This window comes from Oratosquilla oratoria, chromosome 41 (assembly GCF_046742065.1).
Source record: "Oratosquilla oratoria isolate Oo_2021 chromosome 41, ASM4674206v1, whole genome shotgun sequence".
NCBI lineage: Eukaryota > Metazoa > Arthropoda > Malacostraca > Stomatopoda > Squillidae > Oratosquilla > Oratosquilla oratoria.
The window spans coordinates 14791698-14813261 of record NC_134817.1 but is presented as its reverse complement, the minus strand read 5'-3'; the positions used below and the strand labels follow the sequence as shown (position 1 = coordinate 14813261).

Here is a 21564-nt window from a genome sequence, read left to right as displayed (position 1 = left end):
GGCAGCCTACCGTATCCACTTGCTCCCCATGCCACCTACGTAGGCGGCACCGTATGCAAGGGGTTAAGGGTGTAAACAATGTCTCCAATTTCAAGGGTACAAGCTCTGGCCGATTTGTTATGCAAACTGACCATTTCGTCTTTTGTTAGATGAAGATTATGTATTCTTTTAAACAAATTATTGAAATCTGCTACTTTGACTTTTCTGTAATCATTGAAGTTGTAAATGGGAGGTAATTCTGAAAGATCATAAGAAGGCAATCTTCAATACACTCTTATATGACCAGTTAAACACCATATGAGGACGGAGCCTTTATTTGTACGACGTTTCGCTTATTACAGCTTTTTCAAGTACCTCATACGGTGTTTAACTCATCAGTCTTGTCGGCAACTGCCACTTTCATGAAAAAACACTCATATACAATCACCTAATAATAATAAGCGTACATGCTTTTTGGTGTTATCCTCGGCAATTTGCATTTATTATTCCGAACTATGTGTTCTTGTCATTATATGCACTTCATGTACATTGATTCATTGCCAAATAAAGTCTATCTAACATTTCTCACCAGAAACACATAAGCCACATATCAAATTCTATGATTATTGATTGGGTGAAACTATAAATTGACCCTTTTTTTTTATTCTGACATTTCTAAAGTACTTATAATAATTATACAAGGTATGTAGTTTTGAGTGGACAAAATATGGGGCTCCTATATCATTTCTGGTTACCACATGGACATCATATACTATAGTCTCCGTAACAATCCCTTAAATACAAGACAATGTGGCTGCCACATTAAGTACTCACGTACGTCACTACATCAAATGCCAAAGACCAGTCAAATACAATGAATTTATGGGCAACTACGTGCTCATGAACTAGAAAAACATGCCCATTACATATACCGTACTCATGATTATAATAATGTTATTTCAATGGTCAAAGTTGTGTAAAAACTGTTCTCTGTTCTTGACTTTACCTTGCAAAGTTTCCAAATTGAAATCCTGTAGTGGTGTCATTCTCACTCTCCATAACCATTGTGTTCGCTGATAAAACCCTTGCCTTCCGGCAAATTTTCCTACTTATGGCTTAAGAAATTGGATAACAATGCCCTGAATTTCCCGAAGAGCTTAACTACAGAAATTAAAGCTCTAGTCCAACCACTCCTGAACTTTGAAGCTTACTAGCGGTAGGCAACTTTGTTGAATCTTCGACTTGATTGTGTTTACTTAACATATTATCTTTAGTTAAAAGAATATATATATATATACCATTCATTTTTGAAAAATAATAATTCCATAACAATATATAAAGAAAAAATATTACAATCTTTTAATAACTTCGACTTTATAAATTTAGTAGACATAAAGTGGAAAAGTTACCAATCTTGTCGCCATACTGAAAATTAACTTGACGGTGTTTAGTTATCTAGAAATTTCTGGGAAACTAAAATGCTTTCAGCTGTTCAAATAGATAACTGAATAAACAGCAGTATACTACTCAAACACCCACAATAACCTACCACACATACTGTGGTGACGCGGCGCTGGTCAAAACCAAACTGGCCGTAGCACAAATCGAGATTTGCCTATACACTCGCCGTAGTTAGCAAGACGTCTCGGCCAGCTCCAGCCAGAAGTTAATCAGAAACTTGGGAAAGCTCTCCGTGGACCTCGCTGAGCCGCCAGCTTCCTTTAATTAAAAGGACGGCGTCTTGTCGAGACAAGCAGTTCTCTCCAGCAAGTCGCCTCGGGCACAACATCTCCAAGTTTCAATTGGCCCTTCGCACTCAGCCCACAACACTTGAAGGCACCCACCCTGGACTTTCCCCCCTCTGACCCTTCGCTCTCAGCCCACAACACTTAGGCTTGATTCACACTATCGGTCCGGTCGCGCTCCACTCCCGTTCCGCTCTCGGTCCGGTCGCGCTCCACTCCCGTTCCGCTCTCGGTCCGGTCCAATATTGTCTCATTAATTTCAATGGAAGCATTCACACTGGCGCTCTCGCTCCAGTCTCGCTCCGGTTTCGCTCCGGTCACGGTTCCGTCAAAAGATATTTTTACTGGAGCGAGACCGGAGCGTGACTGGATCGTGAGCGCCAGTGTGAACTCAGTTGCCACGGTCCTGGTCCACTCCAGTCGAGATTCAGCCTTCATATAAGCAAGTAGTGTTACCTGCTGTCCTACCAAATCATGGGTAATCCAAAGGAAACACCACAATGGGATCATGAGAATGTTAGAAAAATTATAAAAATACGTTTTCTTTTTATTTATCACTGATACAATGACAATGCGTACAGCGATGATATACATAAGCACCAACTGAATAAAATATAACCTACAAAACTTACTTTAATTTTGTGGATTCAGATGAAATGCTAATAGAATTAGTCAAAAGGTAAACCAGAGCTGTATGACCTGACTTTGCTGCACTACAGTGATAACGTGGCGAAAAGAAGAAGCTGTGTTGAAATAAGCAGGCAGCTGGGTTGTGAAGATAAGAAATTCCATACAATTGCCTAATGTCCACTGTGGAAATGCATTTCCTATCCTCACTAAACAATTTTCCTATACAATAATGTTTGCATACTTATCATATTGCCAAGGTACTGAGAGAAAAAAAATACACATTATTAACCGAAGAAAGAAATTCCATATGTATAATAACCTATTATCCACTGCGGAAATGCATCTCCTTAGCTCACTCAACAAATATTCTTACACAAGTTTGTTTGTCTACTTATATTTCATCCTTTTGCCAAGGCATTGAACCAGCTAGGGAGCTGAAATAATCTTTCAGTGTTTCTTTCACGCCAAAAGCCTCCTTCGTAGCATTTCCCCCCTCTTCCTCTCATTGGACGTACTATGTTTGATGGAGGCATGACAACAGTATCTGGTAATGCAACAGCATTTGGGTGTATCAGATTGTGAAGTATGCATGTTGTTGTAATGATCGCATTAGCGTTAGAAGGCATAGCTTTAAGTTTCCTTAAATATATTCTGAAGGTTTGCACTAGAATACCAAATGTGCACTCAGCTATCCTCCTGGCTCTAGATAATCTATAATTAAAAATCCTCTTCTCTACCATATGTTCAGTCTGTGAACCTGGGTAGGGCCTCATCAAATTTCTCTTCAGCGGGAAAGCCTCATCTCCCACTATAACGTATGGTGCAAGCACATCAGTGTCAGGAAGTGCAGCATCTTCTTGTACATTTCAGGTCATCCTCAATTTTGGATAGTATTTTCTCAAATGTTCCTTTGTTCATTCTGAAATAGCTGTGGAATTTACTCTCATCATCAATAAGACGAGGATACAGAGTATGAAATTCTCCTTCAGTCTTCCTATCTTGCAACATAGGATGAACCCACAATTTCTTTCTTTTTCTATTTTGTTTTCCTTCTTCTTCTTCATCAAGTGCAATAGCGATTATTGCCAACTCGGCGTCAGAAAAGTCACACATCCTTCGTAACTGATGGTAAGACTTCTACTGGTGTCGAGGGAGGGGGGATGACGGGAACGAGAGGGGACCGATAGTGTGAATACCTCAGAACCGAGAGCGAAGCGCGACCGGACCGATAGTGTGAATCAACCCTGAAAACCTCAGAACCGGAGCGGAACGAGACCGGAACGTGACCGGACCGATAGTGTGAATCAACCCTTAAAGAGGCCCTCACCCCGGACCTTCCCTCTACGAGCCCTCGTCCGTGAACTCCAAGCCTAGTATTCATCAAATCTTATGTGCAAGAAAGGCTTGATGTAACTTACTTGCTTTACTTGATCCCACCAGGCCAGCACATAATGTCCGCCTCCAGTTTTCCTCAGCCTTCACTAAGGAGTTTTGTCCGTTTGGGCGTCCAGGGATGTCTTCCAGTTTGGATAGGAATTTATTCAGCTTATGTTTAAACGAGTCCACTGAGCAGCCCGTTTTATCTCGGACCTATCCTGGAGTGTAGTTGAAAAGTCTGGCAGTTCTTTATCTGAAGCTTTTATACTGTAGTGTTCCAGCTCTGCCACGCTGTAGTATAGAATGCAGCTTCTGGCTCTGCGTTTAGACACCTGTAACATTATTGCGTTCGCCAGATTTGACACTTTTTCCTCCATTATTTTCTATAAGTATATTGTGGTGTACCTATCCCGTCTTCTCTCCAAAGTGTCTTTAGGGATTTTAGCCTTTATGAATAATATAATTGCGATCTCTTAAATGTTATATATACTGTATATATATATATATACTGTATATATATATATATATACTATATATATACTGTATATATGAATACATATATATATGTGTATTTACCTAGTTGTATTTACCTAGTTGTATTTTACGGGAAGGGGAGCTATGCTCGTGCTGTCCCGTCTTCATATCTCATTTTATCTAAACTATTTTTAAATTCATGTATTGTTTTTGCACACACCACTTTCTCATCTAACTTGTTCCAACTGTCTATTGCTCTGTGAGGAAAGCTGTTCTTTTTCAAATCTCTTCTATAGCTGTCTTTTTTTATTTTCTTTCCGTGTCCTCTTGTATTTCTGTCATCCCATTTTATCAGATTCTCTCTATCAGTAATTTCTATGCCTTTCATGATTCTGTAAATAGCTATCAAATCTCCTCTCTCTCTTCTTTGCTCTAGTGTCTGTAGTTTAAGTTTTTGTAGTCTCTCTTCATATGATAGTTTTGAGAGTGTTGGTGCCAATTTTGTAATTGCTCTTTGTATTCTTTCAAGTTTTTTTATACATTTTTTTGTACTTGGTGACCATATCGTTGCTGCATATTCCAATCTTGGTCTTATCAGGGTAATTAGGATTTTCCTCACCATTTCTTCATCCAGGTATGTAAATGCCACTTTGATTGTTCTTATTAAATTATAAGTTTCTCCAAAAATCTTATTTATATGTTTCTCAGGTGACATATTATTCATAACAATGACTCCCAGGTCTGTAGCCAAGCCCTTCCTTACTTAATTATTGTATATATTTATTGTATATGTATCTCCTTTATTGTATATGTCATACTTCATTATTATACATGAGTACTTAATATCAACATATATCTATTGTAAATGTTTTGTATAAGTAAGCCTATGTAGTCATTACAATATAAGTGTCCTATACATAATTATATAACCGAATATATATACGTCATTAGGCGTACGCTAAACGCGTATGCGTCTATGCCAATTGTACACGTCGTAGAATTAAGTTACTAAATATATGTTACCCTTAACCATTTTGCATGCATATTCATCATTATATATAATTGTTCTCTTGTTGCTGTATATTTCTATGTATATACCTAGATATGTTAGTATGTATTGTTTTGCCCAATCTTTTTCCCGCCTGGCAACAATGTAACAGAAAGTAGGCCACAGGCGCGTCTTATGCCCAGCTAGGCCCCCCAAGCATTCGCTTGTGACAGATCACTTCCTGTCTTACTTGTGTGTAGATCTCCGCAATAAACTTCTACCAAAATACTGCGTGTTTGGCACTTACCACAGTGGTGACCCCGGAGTGACAGTGCCCAAGTGACCCTAATACCCAGTGCTCCATACCTAAGTGATTTAGGGTCATACACATTACGTGGTTAAGTGCCTATGCGTATTCATAAACTGTGACTCGTCACGCGCACGGAACTACGCATTTACGAACTTCAAAGTGCGCATGAAATAATCGGAGTGTGCGGCATTGTTCAGTCCTGATCTACACGCAACACGTATACGATACACAATACGTATACTGGGAAACATCCGACAACAACAACATGAATTCCCCTACTCCGCCTACAACCACTGTAGCCACTTCAACGACGACAGCAGCAGCAGGAAGCACTTCTTCCTCTACGCATTCCACGACTTCCGCCGCCGTCGCCGTTCGACCTCCACCATTCGACGAAGCATCGCCGGCAAGATGGTTTTCGTTGCTAGAGGCGCAATTTGCACTAGCTAACATAACCGTCCCCCAAACTAAGTTCAACCATGCACTTGCGAACCTAACCATCCCTGTGCTCAACCAGCTCGACGACGATGTCGTTACTTCCGGTGACTACGACCGCTTGAAGAAGGCGCTAATCAACGTCCTTACCAGGTCTCCGCCGGAACTCTTCGATGCCTTGGTCCACCAGAACAATATCATGTATGATAAGCCGACGACCTTCCTACGAGAACTTCGCACCATAGGTAAGCAACTCGGTGTCGACGACGACTTCATCCGCCTAAAGTTTTTACGTGCAGTGCCAAGTGACATACGACCACTACTTGTTACACATGCCGGTTCACTAGATGAGTTGGCCCGTGTCGCTGACACTCTCATGGCCCATGGCCACGGAAACAAAGGGATAAGTGCGTCATCAGTGAACAAGCCTGTGCCAAGGGCTCCGCATAGTGATAGTGTGCCAGTGTTTCGTAGTGGTAACCCCACTACACGTGTTTCAACACCCACTACCTTTCCACTCGGATTAACTCCCTTCTACGACGGTCAAAGACCACGAGTGTGCCGTTACCACCTCTTCTACGGCAACAGTGCTAGATCTTGCAAACAATGGTGCATATTGTCCCACACTAGTGCTAACGTGTTGCCCAGTTCACGACCTAACTCACGTTCTTCATCTCCAGGACCTCAGCTTAACACGTCGGGAAACTTGATGGGCAGTCTGTAGAAGTATCCCTTGCAACCGCAGGACTGCCTCTCGTCATTAGTGCCACTATAGGTTGCAAGAACTATGAATTCCTTATAGATACCGGTTCTCAAGTATCGCTCATTCCCTACGACCCAGGCTTAACTCCACTGCTCCGTTCCACGGTAGTACAACTTACTACTGCTTCCGGTACCCGTATTCGTACGTACGGCGAAGTCGACGTGGAACTTGGGATTCGACGTATCAGACGTTCTCTCCCATGGTCATTCGTCGTTGCTGATGTTGTCCGCCCAATTCTTGGTACCGATTTTTTAACCCATAATTCACTAGTAGTTGATTGTAGAAATCGCCTCCTCTCTGATCCTTCCACTGCATGCACCATTCCCCTTAAGGCTTCTCCTCTCCCTATCTCTTCACATGCGGTACATTATGGGGATATTGATTCAAGAGCCATTGCTCTTCTTTCAAAATTCCCCGTCCTTACCGCACCCCGACAACTGTCTGATCCTCCACCATTAGAAACTACAACCTATCATCATATTGATACAGGTGATTCTTCCCCTATATCCTTTAAAGTAAGGCCATTGACAGGTGAGAAGCTCAAAGCTGCCAAGGATGAGTTTCAATTTTTGCTTAATGCAGGGATCATACGACGCTCCAACTCACCTTGGGCGTCCCCACTTCATTTGGTTCCCAAGAAAGAGCCACATTCCTGGAGACCTTGCGGAGATTACCGAGGTCTCAACAATATAACTGTAAATGACAAATATCCCATACCACACTTGCGCTCTCTCACCATGTCACTTAAGAATAAGGTTATATTCACTAAGTTAGACTTACAACGTGCATATCTGCAGATTCCTGTAGTTGAACAAGATATTCCTAAGACTGCGATATGCACGCCATTTGGTTTATTTGAATTTTTGTACATGCCCTTTGGATTGAAAAATGCCGGAGCCACATTTCAGCGCTTTATAGATACCCTCTTAGCTAACGTAAACAACACGTTTACGTACCTTGATGATGTACTGATTGCTAGTGAGACCCTTGAAGAACATATTTCAGATGTTCAAACTGTTCTTTCTATTTTGGCTCAGCATAACATGCGACTTTCTCTTGACAAATGTCAATTTTTCAAGTCAAATCTTACCTTTCTCGGTTACGAGATTAGCTCACAAGGGATTAAGCCACCTAAAGACCGTACCACGGCCATTTCCGATTTCCCTTTGCCTCAGACTTCACAGGCTTTGCGCCGTTTCATGGGTATGATAAATTTTTTTCGGCCCATGATTCCTAATTTTGCTACCGTAGCCTATTCCCTTACTGAGCTTCTTAAACAATATCCTTCTTCAAAGTGTCTCACTTGGACTGACGCAGCAAAGGACTCCTTCAATAATTTGAAGCAAGCCTTACTGGACTGTCCAACCTTAGCTTACCCTTCCCTATTACCGACAAACTACCAACTCGTGACTGACAGTTCAAGCCTAGCCGTTGGCGCCGCTCTCTATCAAGTTATAGACGGCGAGCCAACGCCCCTAGGATTCTACTCGAAGAAACTCTCTGACACACAACGCATCTATTCCACCTACGACCGCGAGTTATTAGCTGCTTACCTCGCAGTTTTGCATTTCAGGACTCTCATTGACGGACATACAGTTACCCTATTTCTTGACCACAAACCCCTCGTAGCTGCCTTTTACTCTAAATCTCTTGCTAAAACTGACAGACAACAACGACAACTCTCTGTTCTTTCTGAATACGTTTCTTCAGTCGAGTACATTCGTGGCGAAACTAACGTCATCGCTGATTGCTTATCTCGCACGTCGTGCGCTGTTACACTCGACGCTTTTGACTTAAGTGGCATAGCTCAAAGTCAGACAACAGATGACGAACTGGAAACTTTCAAGCCTAGACTCTCTAAATTCACTTTACCCTCTGATTTAACACTCTGGTGTGATACCTCTACTAACACTCCTCGACCTTTTGTTCCATTACCCTTACGTAATGACGTAGTCTCTTCTTTGCATAACTTTTCTCATCCTGGTGTTCAGTCCACCTCTAAGTTGGTCAAACAACGTTACTTCTGGCCACACATTGACAGAGATATAAAGACATTTGTAAGACAATGCCTTAGGTGTCAACAGTCTAAGACTACCCGCCACACTTCCTCTCCTGTTTCTCCTATATCTACTCCTACTGACCGCTTCCAGTCAGTACACATTGACATTGTAGGACCGTTGCCCCCTGCTACTCTTCCTAACTATCCTTACCCTCTCCCTTACAAATACTTGTTGACTTGCATTGACCGAGCTACTCGTTGGACTGAAGCAATTCCCCTCATTGACACTACTGCCACTTCTGTAGCAATCTCTTTTGTAAATGGCTGGATATGCCGTTTCGGTGTTCCACTTCATGTCATCACGGATAGAGGTTCCCAATTCGAGAGTGAACTTTTCTCTAAGCTTTCATCTATCATTGGTTTCCACCATATGCGTACTACTAGTTATCACCCTCAAGCTAACGGCATGATTGAACGTTTCCACCGTTCTCTGAAATCAGCTCTCCGCGCTAGGCAAGATAACTGGTTTTACTCCTTACCTATCGTCCTTCTTGGCTATCGCATGACACCTCACGTCACCAAATTTTCCCCATTTACCGCCGTTACTGGCGCTCACATGTTATGCCCTTCTGTCGCCATTACTCAGGAACACACCCACTCCTCGGATGACACAACCATCCTTCGTCTTATCAAGGAAATGCAGTCTGTTAATTTCCAAGATCTCGCATCCGGTGACTGCCATACACCACCTCCACCCTATCTCCCTCACGACCTTCATTCTTGCTCTAAAGTTTGGTTACGAGTCGACAGAATTCGTAAGAGTTTGGAGGCTCCGTACTCTGGTCCATATGACGTCATTCGACGTGAACCTAAGTACTTCATCCTTAACCTACCTCAAGGCGAAACCTCAGTTTCCATTGATCGTTTGAAACCAGCTTTCCTCCCAGTTTCTCCTCGCCCTAAGACCCGTCTCCATGTAACCCCAGACATACCCTCACCACCTTCCACTCCTCCTGTTCCTACTTCGTCCACTTCTGACACTTCAACTGTCATCCCACCGAATCCCATACCACCCACAAGTGCCAATGACCTTGGCCACCCTATCACCTCTTCCCATCCCTCCCACCCTCATACTTCCGCTCTCCCATACAAAAGTCGCTCAGGCAGGGCAGTCAGATTTCACAATAAATCTGATTTTTACTACTACTAAAGACTTTCTTTACTGACGCTACACTCTCAAGGGGGGAGTAATGTAGCCAAGCCCTTCCTTACTTAATTATTGTATATATTTATTGTATATGTATCTCCTTTATTGTATATGTCATACTTCATTATTATACATGAGTACTTAATATCAACATATATCTATTGTAAATGTTTTGTATAAGTAAGCCTATGTAGTCATTACAATATAAGTGTCCTATACATAATTATATAACCGAATATATATACGTCATTAGGCGTACGCTAAACGCGTATGCGTCTATGCCAATTGTACACGTCGTAGAATTAAGTTACTAAATATATGTTACCCTTAACCATTTTGCATGCATATTCATCATTATATATAATTGTTCTCTTGTTGCTGTATATTTCTATGTATATACCTAGATATGTTAGTATGTATTGTTTTGCCCAATCTTTTTCCCGCCTGGCAACAATGTAACAGAAAGTAGGCCACAGGCGCGTCTTATGCCCAGCTAGGCCCCCCAAGCATTCGCTTGTGACAGATCACTTCCTGTCTTACTTGTGTGTAGATCTCCGCAATAAACTTCTACCAAAATACTGCGTGTTTGGCACTTACCACAGGTCCTTCTCATTTTCTACTCTTTTTATTCCTTCTTCTCCCAAATTATATGATCCTGTTATTCTGTTTTTGCTTTTTCCAAATTCCATTATACTACACTTTTTTGTATTGAACTCCATCTCCCACTTCCTACTCCATTCTTGTACTTTATTTAGATCTCTCTGTAGTGATTCACAATCTTCTTCAGTTTTCACTCTTTTCAGTAATTTTGCATCATCTGCAAAGAAGCTCATATAGCTTTCAATTCCTTCATCCATATCATTAATATATATAGCAAACATTATTGGGGCCAGAACTGTTCCCTGCGGGACACCGCTTATTACTTCATTCCATTTTGAGTGCTGATCTCTTATCACTACTCTCATTTTTCTTTCTTGCAAAAAGTCTTCCATCCAATTTAGCAATTTACCTTGTATTCCTCCTTCATATTCTAATTTCTTAAGCAGCTTCTTATGTGGTACTTTGTCAAAAGCTTTTTTTAGGTCTAGAAATGCACAATCAGCCCATCCATCTCTTTCTTGTATTATATCTATTAGCCTTGAATAGAAACATATTAAATTGGTGACGCATGATCGTCCTTGTCTGAATCCAAATTGCCTTGGATTTAGTACGTTGTTTTTTTCCAAGTATTTTACCCATCTACTTTTGATAATTCTTTCACAAATTTTTGCTATTGTACTTGTTAGAGAGACTGGTCTATAGTTGGTAGGTTCTTCTTTATTTCCTCCTTTATATATAGGTACTATATTTGCTTTTTTCCAATCTTCTGGAACTTTTCCTTCTTTTAAGGAACTGCTTATTATGCTATGTATTTTGTCTGCCAGTTCATTCCTGCATTCTTTCAGAATCCAGTTTGCTATTTCATCTGGCCCATGCGATTTTCTGACATCAAAATTACCCAAGTGTGTCAATATTTCATTCTTTGTTACTTCTATTTCTTCCATAGGGGGGACTTTTTCTTTCCACTCAATCTCTTCAGGTTGTATATTTTCCCTTGTAAACACTGATTTAAAATGTTTGTTCATAATTTCTGCCATTTCCATTTCCTCAGTGTATTCAACTCCTCCTTGTCTCAATTTCTCCAAGTCTTGTTTGTTTTTCAGTTTATTGTTTACAAATCTGTAGAATAGTTTTGGTTGATCTTTACACTTTTCTATAACATCTTTTTCATATTTTCTTTTTTTCTCTCTGCACTTTTGTACATATTCATTTCTATAACCAGTATATATTTTCCATTTTTCAGGTCTTCTGTCTTTTTTCCATCTGGTCCAGGCTTTGTCTCTTTTGTCTTTTAGCTCCCTACAACTTTTGTTGTACCAGCATTTTACATATTCTTTTTCTTGTTTTTGTCTTGGGACATACTTTTCCACTCCTTTTTTGTAAATTTTTGTCAAAATATTCCATTTCTCTTCCACTGATGTTTCTTCTTTGTATATTTCTTCCCAGTTTTCTTGTTGGAAGAATTCTCTTATTTTATCAAAGTTTGTTTTTTCATACATCATTCTTCCTTTTCTATATTGTTCATTTCTTTTCATATATTTTTCTTCATTAAGTTCCAGTTCAATCAATATGTGGTCACTTTTACCTATTGGTGTTTTATATTCAATCTTGTCCACTATTCTAGGTTCAGATGTAATTATTAAGTCTAGCCTCGATGGTTCTTCTTCATTTCTATACCTAGTGTTCTCTTGTATCCATTGTGTCATTGAATGGTCAGTAATCATCTCAAGTAGAGCATTTCCCCATGAGTCATCACCACTCTTTACTGTCATTTCTTCCCAGCAGATTTCTTTGCAATTAAAGTCGCCCATCATAACTATTCTTCCTCCGTCTTCCATTATTTTAGTTAATGCTATCTTTGTGTCCTCTAGCATACTTTTATATTCACTCTCCTCCCATGAGGCTGTTTTCGGAGGCACATAATTGATCACAAATTTTCTGCTCTTCTTATCTCTGTCTTCCACTTCTATCATAATCATCTCTACTGTATTCTTTCCATATATGACACCTTTCACATTTATATCCTTCTTAGTCAGGAACATAACTCCACCCCCTTGCTTTTTCTCTCTGTTTCTAATCCAATAATTGTATGCATCATGTCCTACACTGTTGGGTGGTAGTGGGCCTTTTAATTTTGTTTCTACAATTCCCATTATGTCCGGTTCTTTTTCTTTCAAATAATCATTCAGCTCATTCAATCCTGTTATTAATCCATCTATATTTGTGTAAGACACTCTTAGTTTTCTGCCACTTCCATTGTGTTCTCTGTTTCCCTTATGTTTTTCTTTTGTATGTCGAACTTCCTTAGTTTCATGTTCACTACTCTCCAATAGAATCTCTCTTTCTCTGACTCCGTTCTGTTCTCGTTTTTTGTCTTAGCTTCCAGTCTTTTCTGCTTTTCTTCCTCTCTTTCCTCTTTATTCATTTCTCTTTTTATCCATATATTTTTGTATTGTTCACTTGTTGCTAGTTTCCCTGTTTTGGATAAGATATTCTCTGCCGTTGTTTGTGACTTGAATTTAATCTTAATTGGTCTGGTCTTGTCTGTGCTATACTTTCCGAGTCTAAATTTCTTTTCGATTTGTTTCATAATTCCTGGTTCATCTTCCTGAACTGATTCTAGTAATTGGCTTACTTTTTCATTTTCCTCTTTGATTCTTGTGGTTCTATCTGTGTTGTGTTTCTCTTCCATTCCTAATATAATTATACATTTCTTCTTGTCTGCTAAATCCCTTACTATATTCTCCTTTTGTCTCATCACTTTAATAACTGAGTCTTCAGTATGTTCTTTCAATTGCTGTTTGACTATGTCAGTGAATGAAATCTTATTTCCTTCTTGGGTTTGCTTCCAATTTTTACTTTCTTTAGCTATTGTTTCTCTGTTTTCTTTACTATTCTTCTTCAATTCCTCATTCTCCCCCTTTACCTCTCTTAACTGTCTTTTTAGTTCTTCTATTTCATCAGTTAAGTTTTTATTCGCCTTTTCCAGTTCTTCCAATCTTTCAACCCTTTGTAAAATGGTGTTCATATGACCTAACCTACTCTCCAAGTCCTCGATCACCTTATCAACCTTCTTCTCTAGTCTTGTCAGTCGGGGGGGGGGGTTTGTGTCCCCCCCACTCTCTTTAAATCCCTTGAAAATATTCTCATCACTTTCTGCTATATTGCTCCTATCTATACCTCTAATCTTCACATTCCTATTAGACATGTCGTTATCATCCAACTCGTCTTGGGGTCGTTTGTCTACCTTACGGCGGCCCGTCAGGGCCATTTCCTCCACCTCCTCATTACCTTCCATTTCCCCAGCAATCCCTCCCCCTCTCCTCTTTCCTTACTTTCCCACTACCCCACGAGCAATTTCCCCCCACCCTGCAAATACAAAAAGGCACTTCTCTTTGCGTTGGTATCCACAATCTGCACTTTTCTTCAGAGCGTTCTTCAGGCCGTCCGTTCGTTGAAAGTGTGTGTGTGTGTGTGTGTGTGTGTGTGTGTGTGTGTGTGTGTGTGTGTGTGTATTTACCTAGTTGTATTTTACGGGAAGGGGAGCTATGCTCGTGCTGTCCCGTCTTCATATCTCATTTTATCTAAACTATTTTTAAATTCATGTATTGTTTTTGCACACACCACTTTCTCATCTAACTTGTTCCAACTGTTTATTACTCTGTGAGGAAAGCTGTTCTTTTTCAAGTCTCTTCTATAGCTGTCTTTTTTTATTTTCTTTCCGTGTCCTCTTGTATTTCTGTTATCCCATTTTATCAGATTCTCTCTATCAGTAATTTCTATGCCTTTCATGATTCTGTAAATAGCTATCAAATCTCCTCTCTCTCTTCTTTGCTCTAGTGTCTGTAGTTCAAGTTTTTGTAGTCTCTCTTCATATGATAGTTTTGAGAGTGTTGGTGCCAATTTTGTAATTGCTCTTTGTATTCTTTCAAGTTTTTTTATACATTTTTTTGTACTTGGTGACCATATCGTTGCTGCATATTCCAATCTTGGTCTTATCAGGGTGATTAGGATTTTCTTCACCATTTCTTCATCCAGGTATGTAAATGCAACTTTGATTGTTCTTATTAAATTATAAGTTTCTCCAAAAATCTTATTTATATGTTTCTCAGGTGACATATTATTCATAACAATGACTCCCAGGTCCTTCTCATTTTCTACTTTTTTTATTCCTTCTTCTCACAATTTATATGCTCCTGTTATTCTGTTTTTGCTTTTTCCAAATTCCATTATACTACACTTTTTTGTATTGAACTCCATCTCCCACTTCCTACTCCATTCCTGTACTATATTTAGATCTCTCTGTAGTGATTCACAATCTTCTTCAGTTTCCACTCTTTTCAGTAGTTTTGCATCATCTGCAAAGAAGCTCATATAGCTTTCTATTCCTTCATCCATATCATTAATATATATAGCAAACATTATTGGGGCCAGAACTGTTCCCTGCGGAACACCGCTTATTACTTCATCCCATTTTGAGTGCTGGTTTCTTATCACTACTCTCATTTTTCTTTCTTGCAAAAAGTCTTCCATCCAATTTAGTAGTTTTCCCTGTATTCCTCCTTGAGTTTCTAATTTCTTAAGCAACTTCTTATGTGGTACTTTGTCAAAAGCTTTCTTTAGGTCTAGAAATGCACAGTCCGCCCATCCATCTCTTTCTTGTATTATATCTATTAGCCTTGAATAGAAACATATTAAATTAGTGACGCATGATCGTCCTTGTCTGAATCCAAATTGCCTTGGATTTAACACTTTGTTTTTTTCTAAATATCTTACCCATCTACTTTTGATAGTTCTTTCACAAATCTTTGCTATTGTACTTGTTAGAGAGACTGGTCTATAGTTTGTAGGTTCTTCTTTATTTCCTCCTTTATATATAGGTACTATATTTGCTTTTTTCCAATCTTCTGGAACTTTTCCTTCTTTCAAGGAACTGTTTAGTGTGCTATGTATTTTGTCTGCCAGTTCATTCCTGCATTCTTTCAGAATCCAGTTTGCTATATCATCTGGTCCATGCGATTTTCTGACATCAAGATTACTCAAGTGTGTCAATATTTCATTCTTTGTTACTTCTATTTCTTCCATAGGGGGGACTTTCTCTTTCCATTCAATCTCTTCAGGTTGTATGTTCTCCCTTGTAAACACTGATTTAAAATGTTTGTTCATAATTTCCGCCATTTCCATTTCCTCAGTGTATTCAACTCCCTCTTGTCTTAATTTCTCCAAGTCTTGTTTGTTTTTCAGTTTATTGTTTACAAATCTGTAGAATAGTTTTGGTTGATCTTTACACTTTTCTATGACATCTTTTTCATGTTTTCTCTTTTCCTCTCTGCACGTTTGTACATATTAATTTCTATAACCGGTATATATTTTCCATTTTTCAGGTCTTCTGTCTTTTTTCCATCTGGTCCAGGCTTTGTCTCTTTTGTCTTTTAGCTCCCTACAACTTTTGTTGTACCAGCATTTTACATATTCTTTTTCTTGTTTTTGTCTTGGGACATACTTTTCCACTCCTTTTTTGTAAATTTTTGTCAAAATATTCCATTTCTCTTCCACTGTTGTTTCTTCTTTGTATATTTCTTCCCAGTTTTCTTTTTGAAAGAATTCTCTTATTTTATCAAAGTTTGTTTTTTCATACATCATTCTTCCTTTTCTATATTGTTCATTTCTTTTCATATATTTTTCTTCATTAAGTTCCAGTTCAATCAATATGTGGTCACTTTTACTTATTAGTGTTTTATATTCAATCTTGTCCACTATTCTAGGTTCAGATGTAATTATTAAATCTAGTCTCGATGGTTCTTCTTCATTTCTATACCTGGTGTTCTCCTGTATCCATTGTGTCATTGTATGGTCAGTAATCATCTCAAGTAGAGCGTTTCCCCATGAGCCGTCTCCACCCTTTACTGTCATTTCTTCCCAGCAGATTTCTTTGCAATTAAAGTCGCCCATTATAACTATTCTTCCTCCATCTTCCATTATTTTATTTAATGTTATCCTTGTGTCCTCTAACATACTTTTATGTTCACTCTCCTCCCATGAGGCTGTTTTCGGAGGCACCTAATTTATCACAAATTTTCTGCTCTTCTTATCTCTGTCTTCCACTTCTATCATAATCATCTCTACTGTATTCTTTCCATATATGACACCCTTCACGTTTATATCCTTCTTAGTCAGGAACATAACTCCACCCCCTTGCTTTTTCTCTCTGTTTTTAATCCAATAATTATATGCATCATGTCCTACACTGTTGGGTGGTAGTGGGCCTTTTAATTTTGTTTCTACAATTCCCATTATGTCCGGTTCTTTTTCTTTCAAATAATCATTCAGCTCATTCAATCCTGTTATTAATCCATCTATATTTGTGTAAGACACTCTTAGTTTTCTGCCACTTCCATTGTGTTCTCTGTTTCCCTTTTGTTTTTCTCTTGTATGTCGAACTGCCTTAGTTTCATATTCACTACTCTCCAATAGAATCTCTCTTTCTCTGACTCCGTTCTGTTCTCGCTTTTTGTCTTAGCTTCAAGTCTTTTCTGTTTTTCTTCCTCTCTTTCCTCTTTATTCATTTCCCTTTTTATCCATACCTTTTTATATTGTTCACTTGTTGCTAGTTTCCCTGTTTTGGATAAGATATTCTCTGCCGTCGTTTGTGACCTGAATTTAATCTTAATTGGTCTGGTCTTATCTTTACTATACTTTCCGAGCCTGAATTTTTCCTCAATTTCCTTCATAATTTCTGGTTAATCTTCCTGAACTAATTTTAGTAAACTGCTTACCTTCTCATTTTCCTCATTGGTTCTTGAGGTTCTATCTGTGTTGTGTTTCTCTTCCATTCCTAATATAATTATACATTTCTTTTTGTCAGCTAATTCTCTTACTATATTCTCCTTCTGTCTCATCACTTTAATAACTGAGTCTTCAGTTTGTTCTCTCATTTGCTGTTTAGTTATATCAGTAAATGCAACTTTACTGTTTTCTTTTATCGACTTCCATCCCTCTCTGTTTTCTTTACTATTCCTCTTCAATTCCTCATTCTCCACCTTTACTTCTTTTAACTGTCTTTTCAGGTTTTCTATTTCATCAGTTAAGTTTTTGTTCGCCTTCTCTAGTTCTTCCAATTTTTCAACCCTACGTATAATATTGTTAACATGACCGAACCTACGCTCCAAGTCCTCGATCATCTTATCGACCTTCTCTTCTAGTCTTGTCAGTCGGGGGGGGGTTTGTGTCCCCCCCCCACCCTCTTTAAATCCCTGGAAAATATTCTCATCACTTTCTACTGTATTGCTCTTATCTATACTTCTAATCTTTACATTTTTATTAGACATTTCATCGTCGTCGGGAGGCCGTTTGTTTACCTTTCGCCTGTCTGCCTGGGCCAAGTCTACTCCTTCCTCATTTCCTTCCATTTCCCTCAGTAATCCCTCCCCTTCTCCTCTTTCCCTACTTTCCTACTACTCCACGAGCAATTCCCCCCCCCACCCTGTAAATACAATAGGCACTTCTCTTTGCGTTGGGATGCACAAAACTTCAATTTTCTTCAGAACGTCTTCTAAGCCGTCCGTTCGTTGAAGTGTGTGTATGTGTGTGTGTATTTACCTAGTTGTATTTTACGGGAAGGGGAGCTATGCTCGTGCTGTCCCGTCTTCATATCTCATTTTATCTAAACTATTTTTAAATTTATGAATTTTTTTTTGCACACACCACTTTCTCATCTAACTTGTTCCAACTGTATATTACTCTGTGAGGAAAGCTGTTCTTTTTCACATCTCTTCTATAGCTGTCTTTCTTGATTTTCTTTCCGTGTCCTCTTGTATTTCTATCATCCCATTTTATCAGATTCTCTCTATCAATAATTTCTATGCCTTTCATGATTCTGTAAATAGCTATCAAATCTCCTCTCTCTCTTCTTTGCTCTAGTGTCTGTAGTTCAAGTTTTGCTAGTCTCTCTTCATATGATAGTTTTGAGAGTGTTGGCGCCAATTTTGTAATTGCTCTTTGTATTCTTTCAAGTTTTTTTTTTTTTTTTAATTTTGTACTTGGTGACCACATCGTTGCAGCATATTCCAATCCTGGTCTTATCAGAGTGATTAGAATTTTCTTCACCATTTCTTCATCCAGGTATGTAAATGCCACTTTAATTGTTCTTATTAAATTATAAGTTTCACAAAAAATCTTACTTATTTGTTTCTCAGGTAACATATTATTCATAACAATGACTCCCATGCAGGTCCTTCTCATTTTCTACTTTTTTTATTCTTTCTTCTCCCAATTGATATGATCCTGTTATTCTGTTTTTGCTTTTTCCAAATTCCATTATACTACACTTTTTAGTATTGAACTCCATCTCTCACTTCCTACTCCATTCCCAGACTTTATTTAGATCACTCTGTAGTGATTCACAATCTTCTTCAGTGTTCACTTTTTTTTAAATATTTTTGCATCATCTGCAAAGAAGCTCATATAACTTTCAATTTCTTCATCCATATCATTAATACATATATAGCAAACATTATTGGGGCCAGAACTGTTCCTTGTGGAACACCACTTTTTTAAGTTTGCCCTGTATTCCTCCTTCGGTTTCTAATTTCTTAAGCAACTTCTTATGTGGTACTTTGTCAAAACCTTTTCTTAGGTCTAGAAATGCACAATCAGCCCATCCATCTCTTTCTTGTATTATATCTATTAGCCTTGAATAGAAACATATTAAATTGGTGATGCATGATCGTCCTTGTCTGAATCCAAATTGTCTTGGATTTAGCACGTTGTTTTTTCTCAATATTTTACCCATCTACTTTTGACAATTCTTTCACAAATCTTTGCTATTGTACTTGTTAGAGAGACTGGTCTATAGTTGGTAGGGTCTTCTTTATTTCCCCCTTTATATATAGGTACTATATTTGTTTTTGTTTTTCCAATCTTCTGGAACTTTTCCTTCTTTCAAGGAACTGTTTATTATGCTATGTATTTTGTCGGCCAGTTCATTTCTGCATTTTTTCAGAATCCAGTTGGCTATTTCATCTGGTCCATGCGATTTTCTGACATCAAGATTACTCAAGTGTTTCATTATTTCCTTTTTTTTTTTTTTTTTTTTTTACTTCTATTTCTTTCATAGGGGGGACTTTCTCTTTCCATTCGATCTCTTCAGGTTGTATGTTCTCCCTTGTAAACACTGATTTAAAATGCTTGTTCATAATTTCCGCCATTTCTGTTTCCTCTGTGTATTCAACTCCTCCTTGTCTTAATTTCTCAAAATCTTGTTTGCTTTTCAGTTTGCTGATTACAAATCTGTAAAATAATTTTGGTTGATCTTTATATTTTTCTATGACATATTTTTCATATTTTCTCTTTTCCTCTCTGCACGCTTGTACATATTCATTTTTTATAACAAGTATATATTTTCCATTTTTCAGGTCTTTTGCTTTCTTCCATTTGGTCCAAGCTTTGTCTCTTTTGTCTTTTAGCTCCCCATAACTTTTGTTGTACCAGCACTTTACATATTCTTTTTCTTGTTTTTGTCTTGGGACATACTTTTCCACTCCTTTTTTTTTTTTTTTTTTTTATAAATTTTTGTCAAAATATTCCATTTCTCTTCCACTGTTGTTTCTTCTTTGTATATTCCTTCCCAGTTTTCTTTTTGAAAGAGTTCTCTTATTTGATCAAAGTTTGTTTTTTCATACATCATTCTTCCTTTTCTATGTTCATTTCTTTTCATGTATTTTTCCTCATTTAGTTCCAGTTCAATCAATATGTGGTCACTTTTACTTATTGGTGTCTTATATTCAATCTTTTCCACTATTCTAGGTTCAGATGTGATTATTAGGTCTAGTCTCGATGGTTCTTTCTCATTTCTATTCCTAGTGTTCTCCTGTATCCATTGTGTCATTGTATGGTCAATAATCATCTCGAGTAGAACATTTCCCCATGAGCCGTCTCCACCCTTTACTGTCATCTCTTCCCATCAGACTTCTTTGCAATTAAAGTCGCCCATCATAACTATTCTTCCTCCATCTTCCATTATCTTATTTAATGTTATCCTTGTGTCTTCTAACATACTTTTATGTTCACTCTCTTCCCACGAGGCTGTTTTTGGAGGCACATAATTTATCACAAACTTTCTGTTCTTATCTCTGTCTTCCACTTCGATCATAATCATCTCTACTGTATTCTTTCCATATGTGACACTCTTCACGTTTATATCCTTCTTAGTCAGGAACATACCTCCACCCCCTTGTTTTGTCTCTCTGTTTCTAATCCAATAATTATATGCATCATGTCCTACACTGTTGGGTGGTAGTGGACCTATTAATTTCGTTTCTACAATTCCCATTATGTCCGGTTCTTTTTCCTTCAGATAATCATTCAGCTCATTCAATCCTATCTATATTTGTGTAAGACACTCTTAGTTTTCTGCCAATTCCATTGTATTCTCTGTTTCCCTTTTGTTTTTCTCTAGTATGTCGTATTTCCTTACTTTCATATTCACTACTCTCCAATAGGATTTCTCTTTTTCTGACTCTGTTCTGTTCTCGTTTTTTTCCTTAGCTTGTTGTCTTTTCATTTTTTCTTCCTCTCTTTCCTCTTTATTCATTTCCCTTTTTATCCATACCTTTTTATATTGTTCACTTGCTGCTAGTTTCCCTGTTTTTGCTAAGATATTCTCTGCCGTCGTTTGTGACCTGAATTTAATCTTAATTGGTCTGGTCTTATCTGTACTATACTTTCCGAGTCTAAACTACTCTTCAATTTGTTTCATGATTTCTGGTTCATCTTCCTGAACTAATTCTAGTAAACTGCTTACTTTTTCATTTTCCTCATTGATTCTTGTGGTTCTATTTAGGTTATGTTTCTCTTCCATTCCTAATATAATTATACATTTCTTTTTATCTGCTAAGTCTCTTACTATATTCTCCTTCTGTCTCATCACTTTAATAACTGAGTCTTCAGTTTGTTCTTTCATTTGCTGTTTAATTATGTCAGTAAATGCAACATTACTGTTTTTTTTCCAACCCTGTGCTTCTTTAGCTATGGCCTCTTTGTTGTCTTTATTATTCCTC

The 21564-nt window shown here is 38.2% G+C and overlaps 1 protein-coding gene across 1 annotated transcript in view; it reads right to left on the bottom strand.

Moving 5' to 3' along the window:
• Nucleotides 1–1245, bottom strand: part of Prosbeta2 (Proteasome beta2 subunit) — a 28501-nt gene extending 27256 nt beyond the window's left edge. The window contains exon 1 of the mRNA XM_076178092.1: nucleotides 986–1245. Coding sequence (XP_076034207.1) covers nucleotides 986–1044 — 59 coding nt within the window. The 5' untranslated portion in view covers nucleotides 1045–1245. The remainder of the gene's footprint in view (nucleotides 1–985) is intronic.
• Between the last annotated feature and the right edge of the window lie 20319 nt (nucleotides 1246–21564).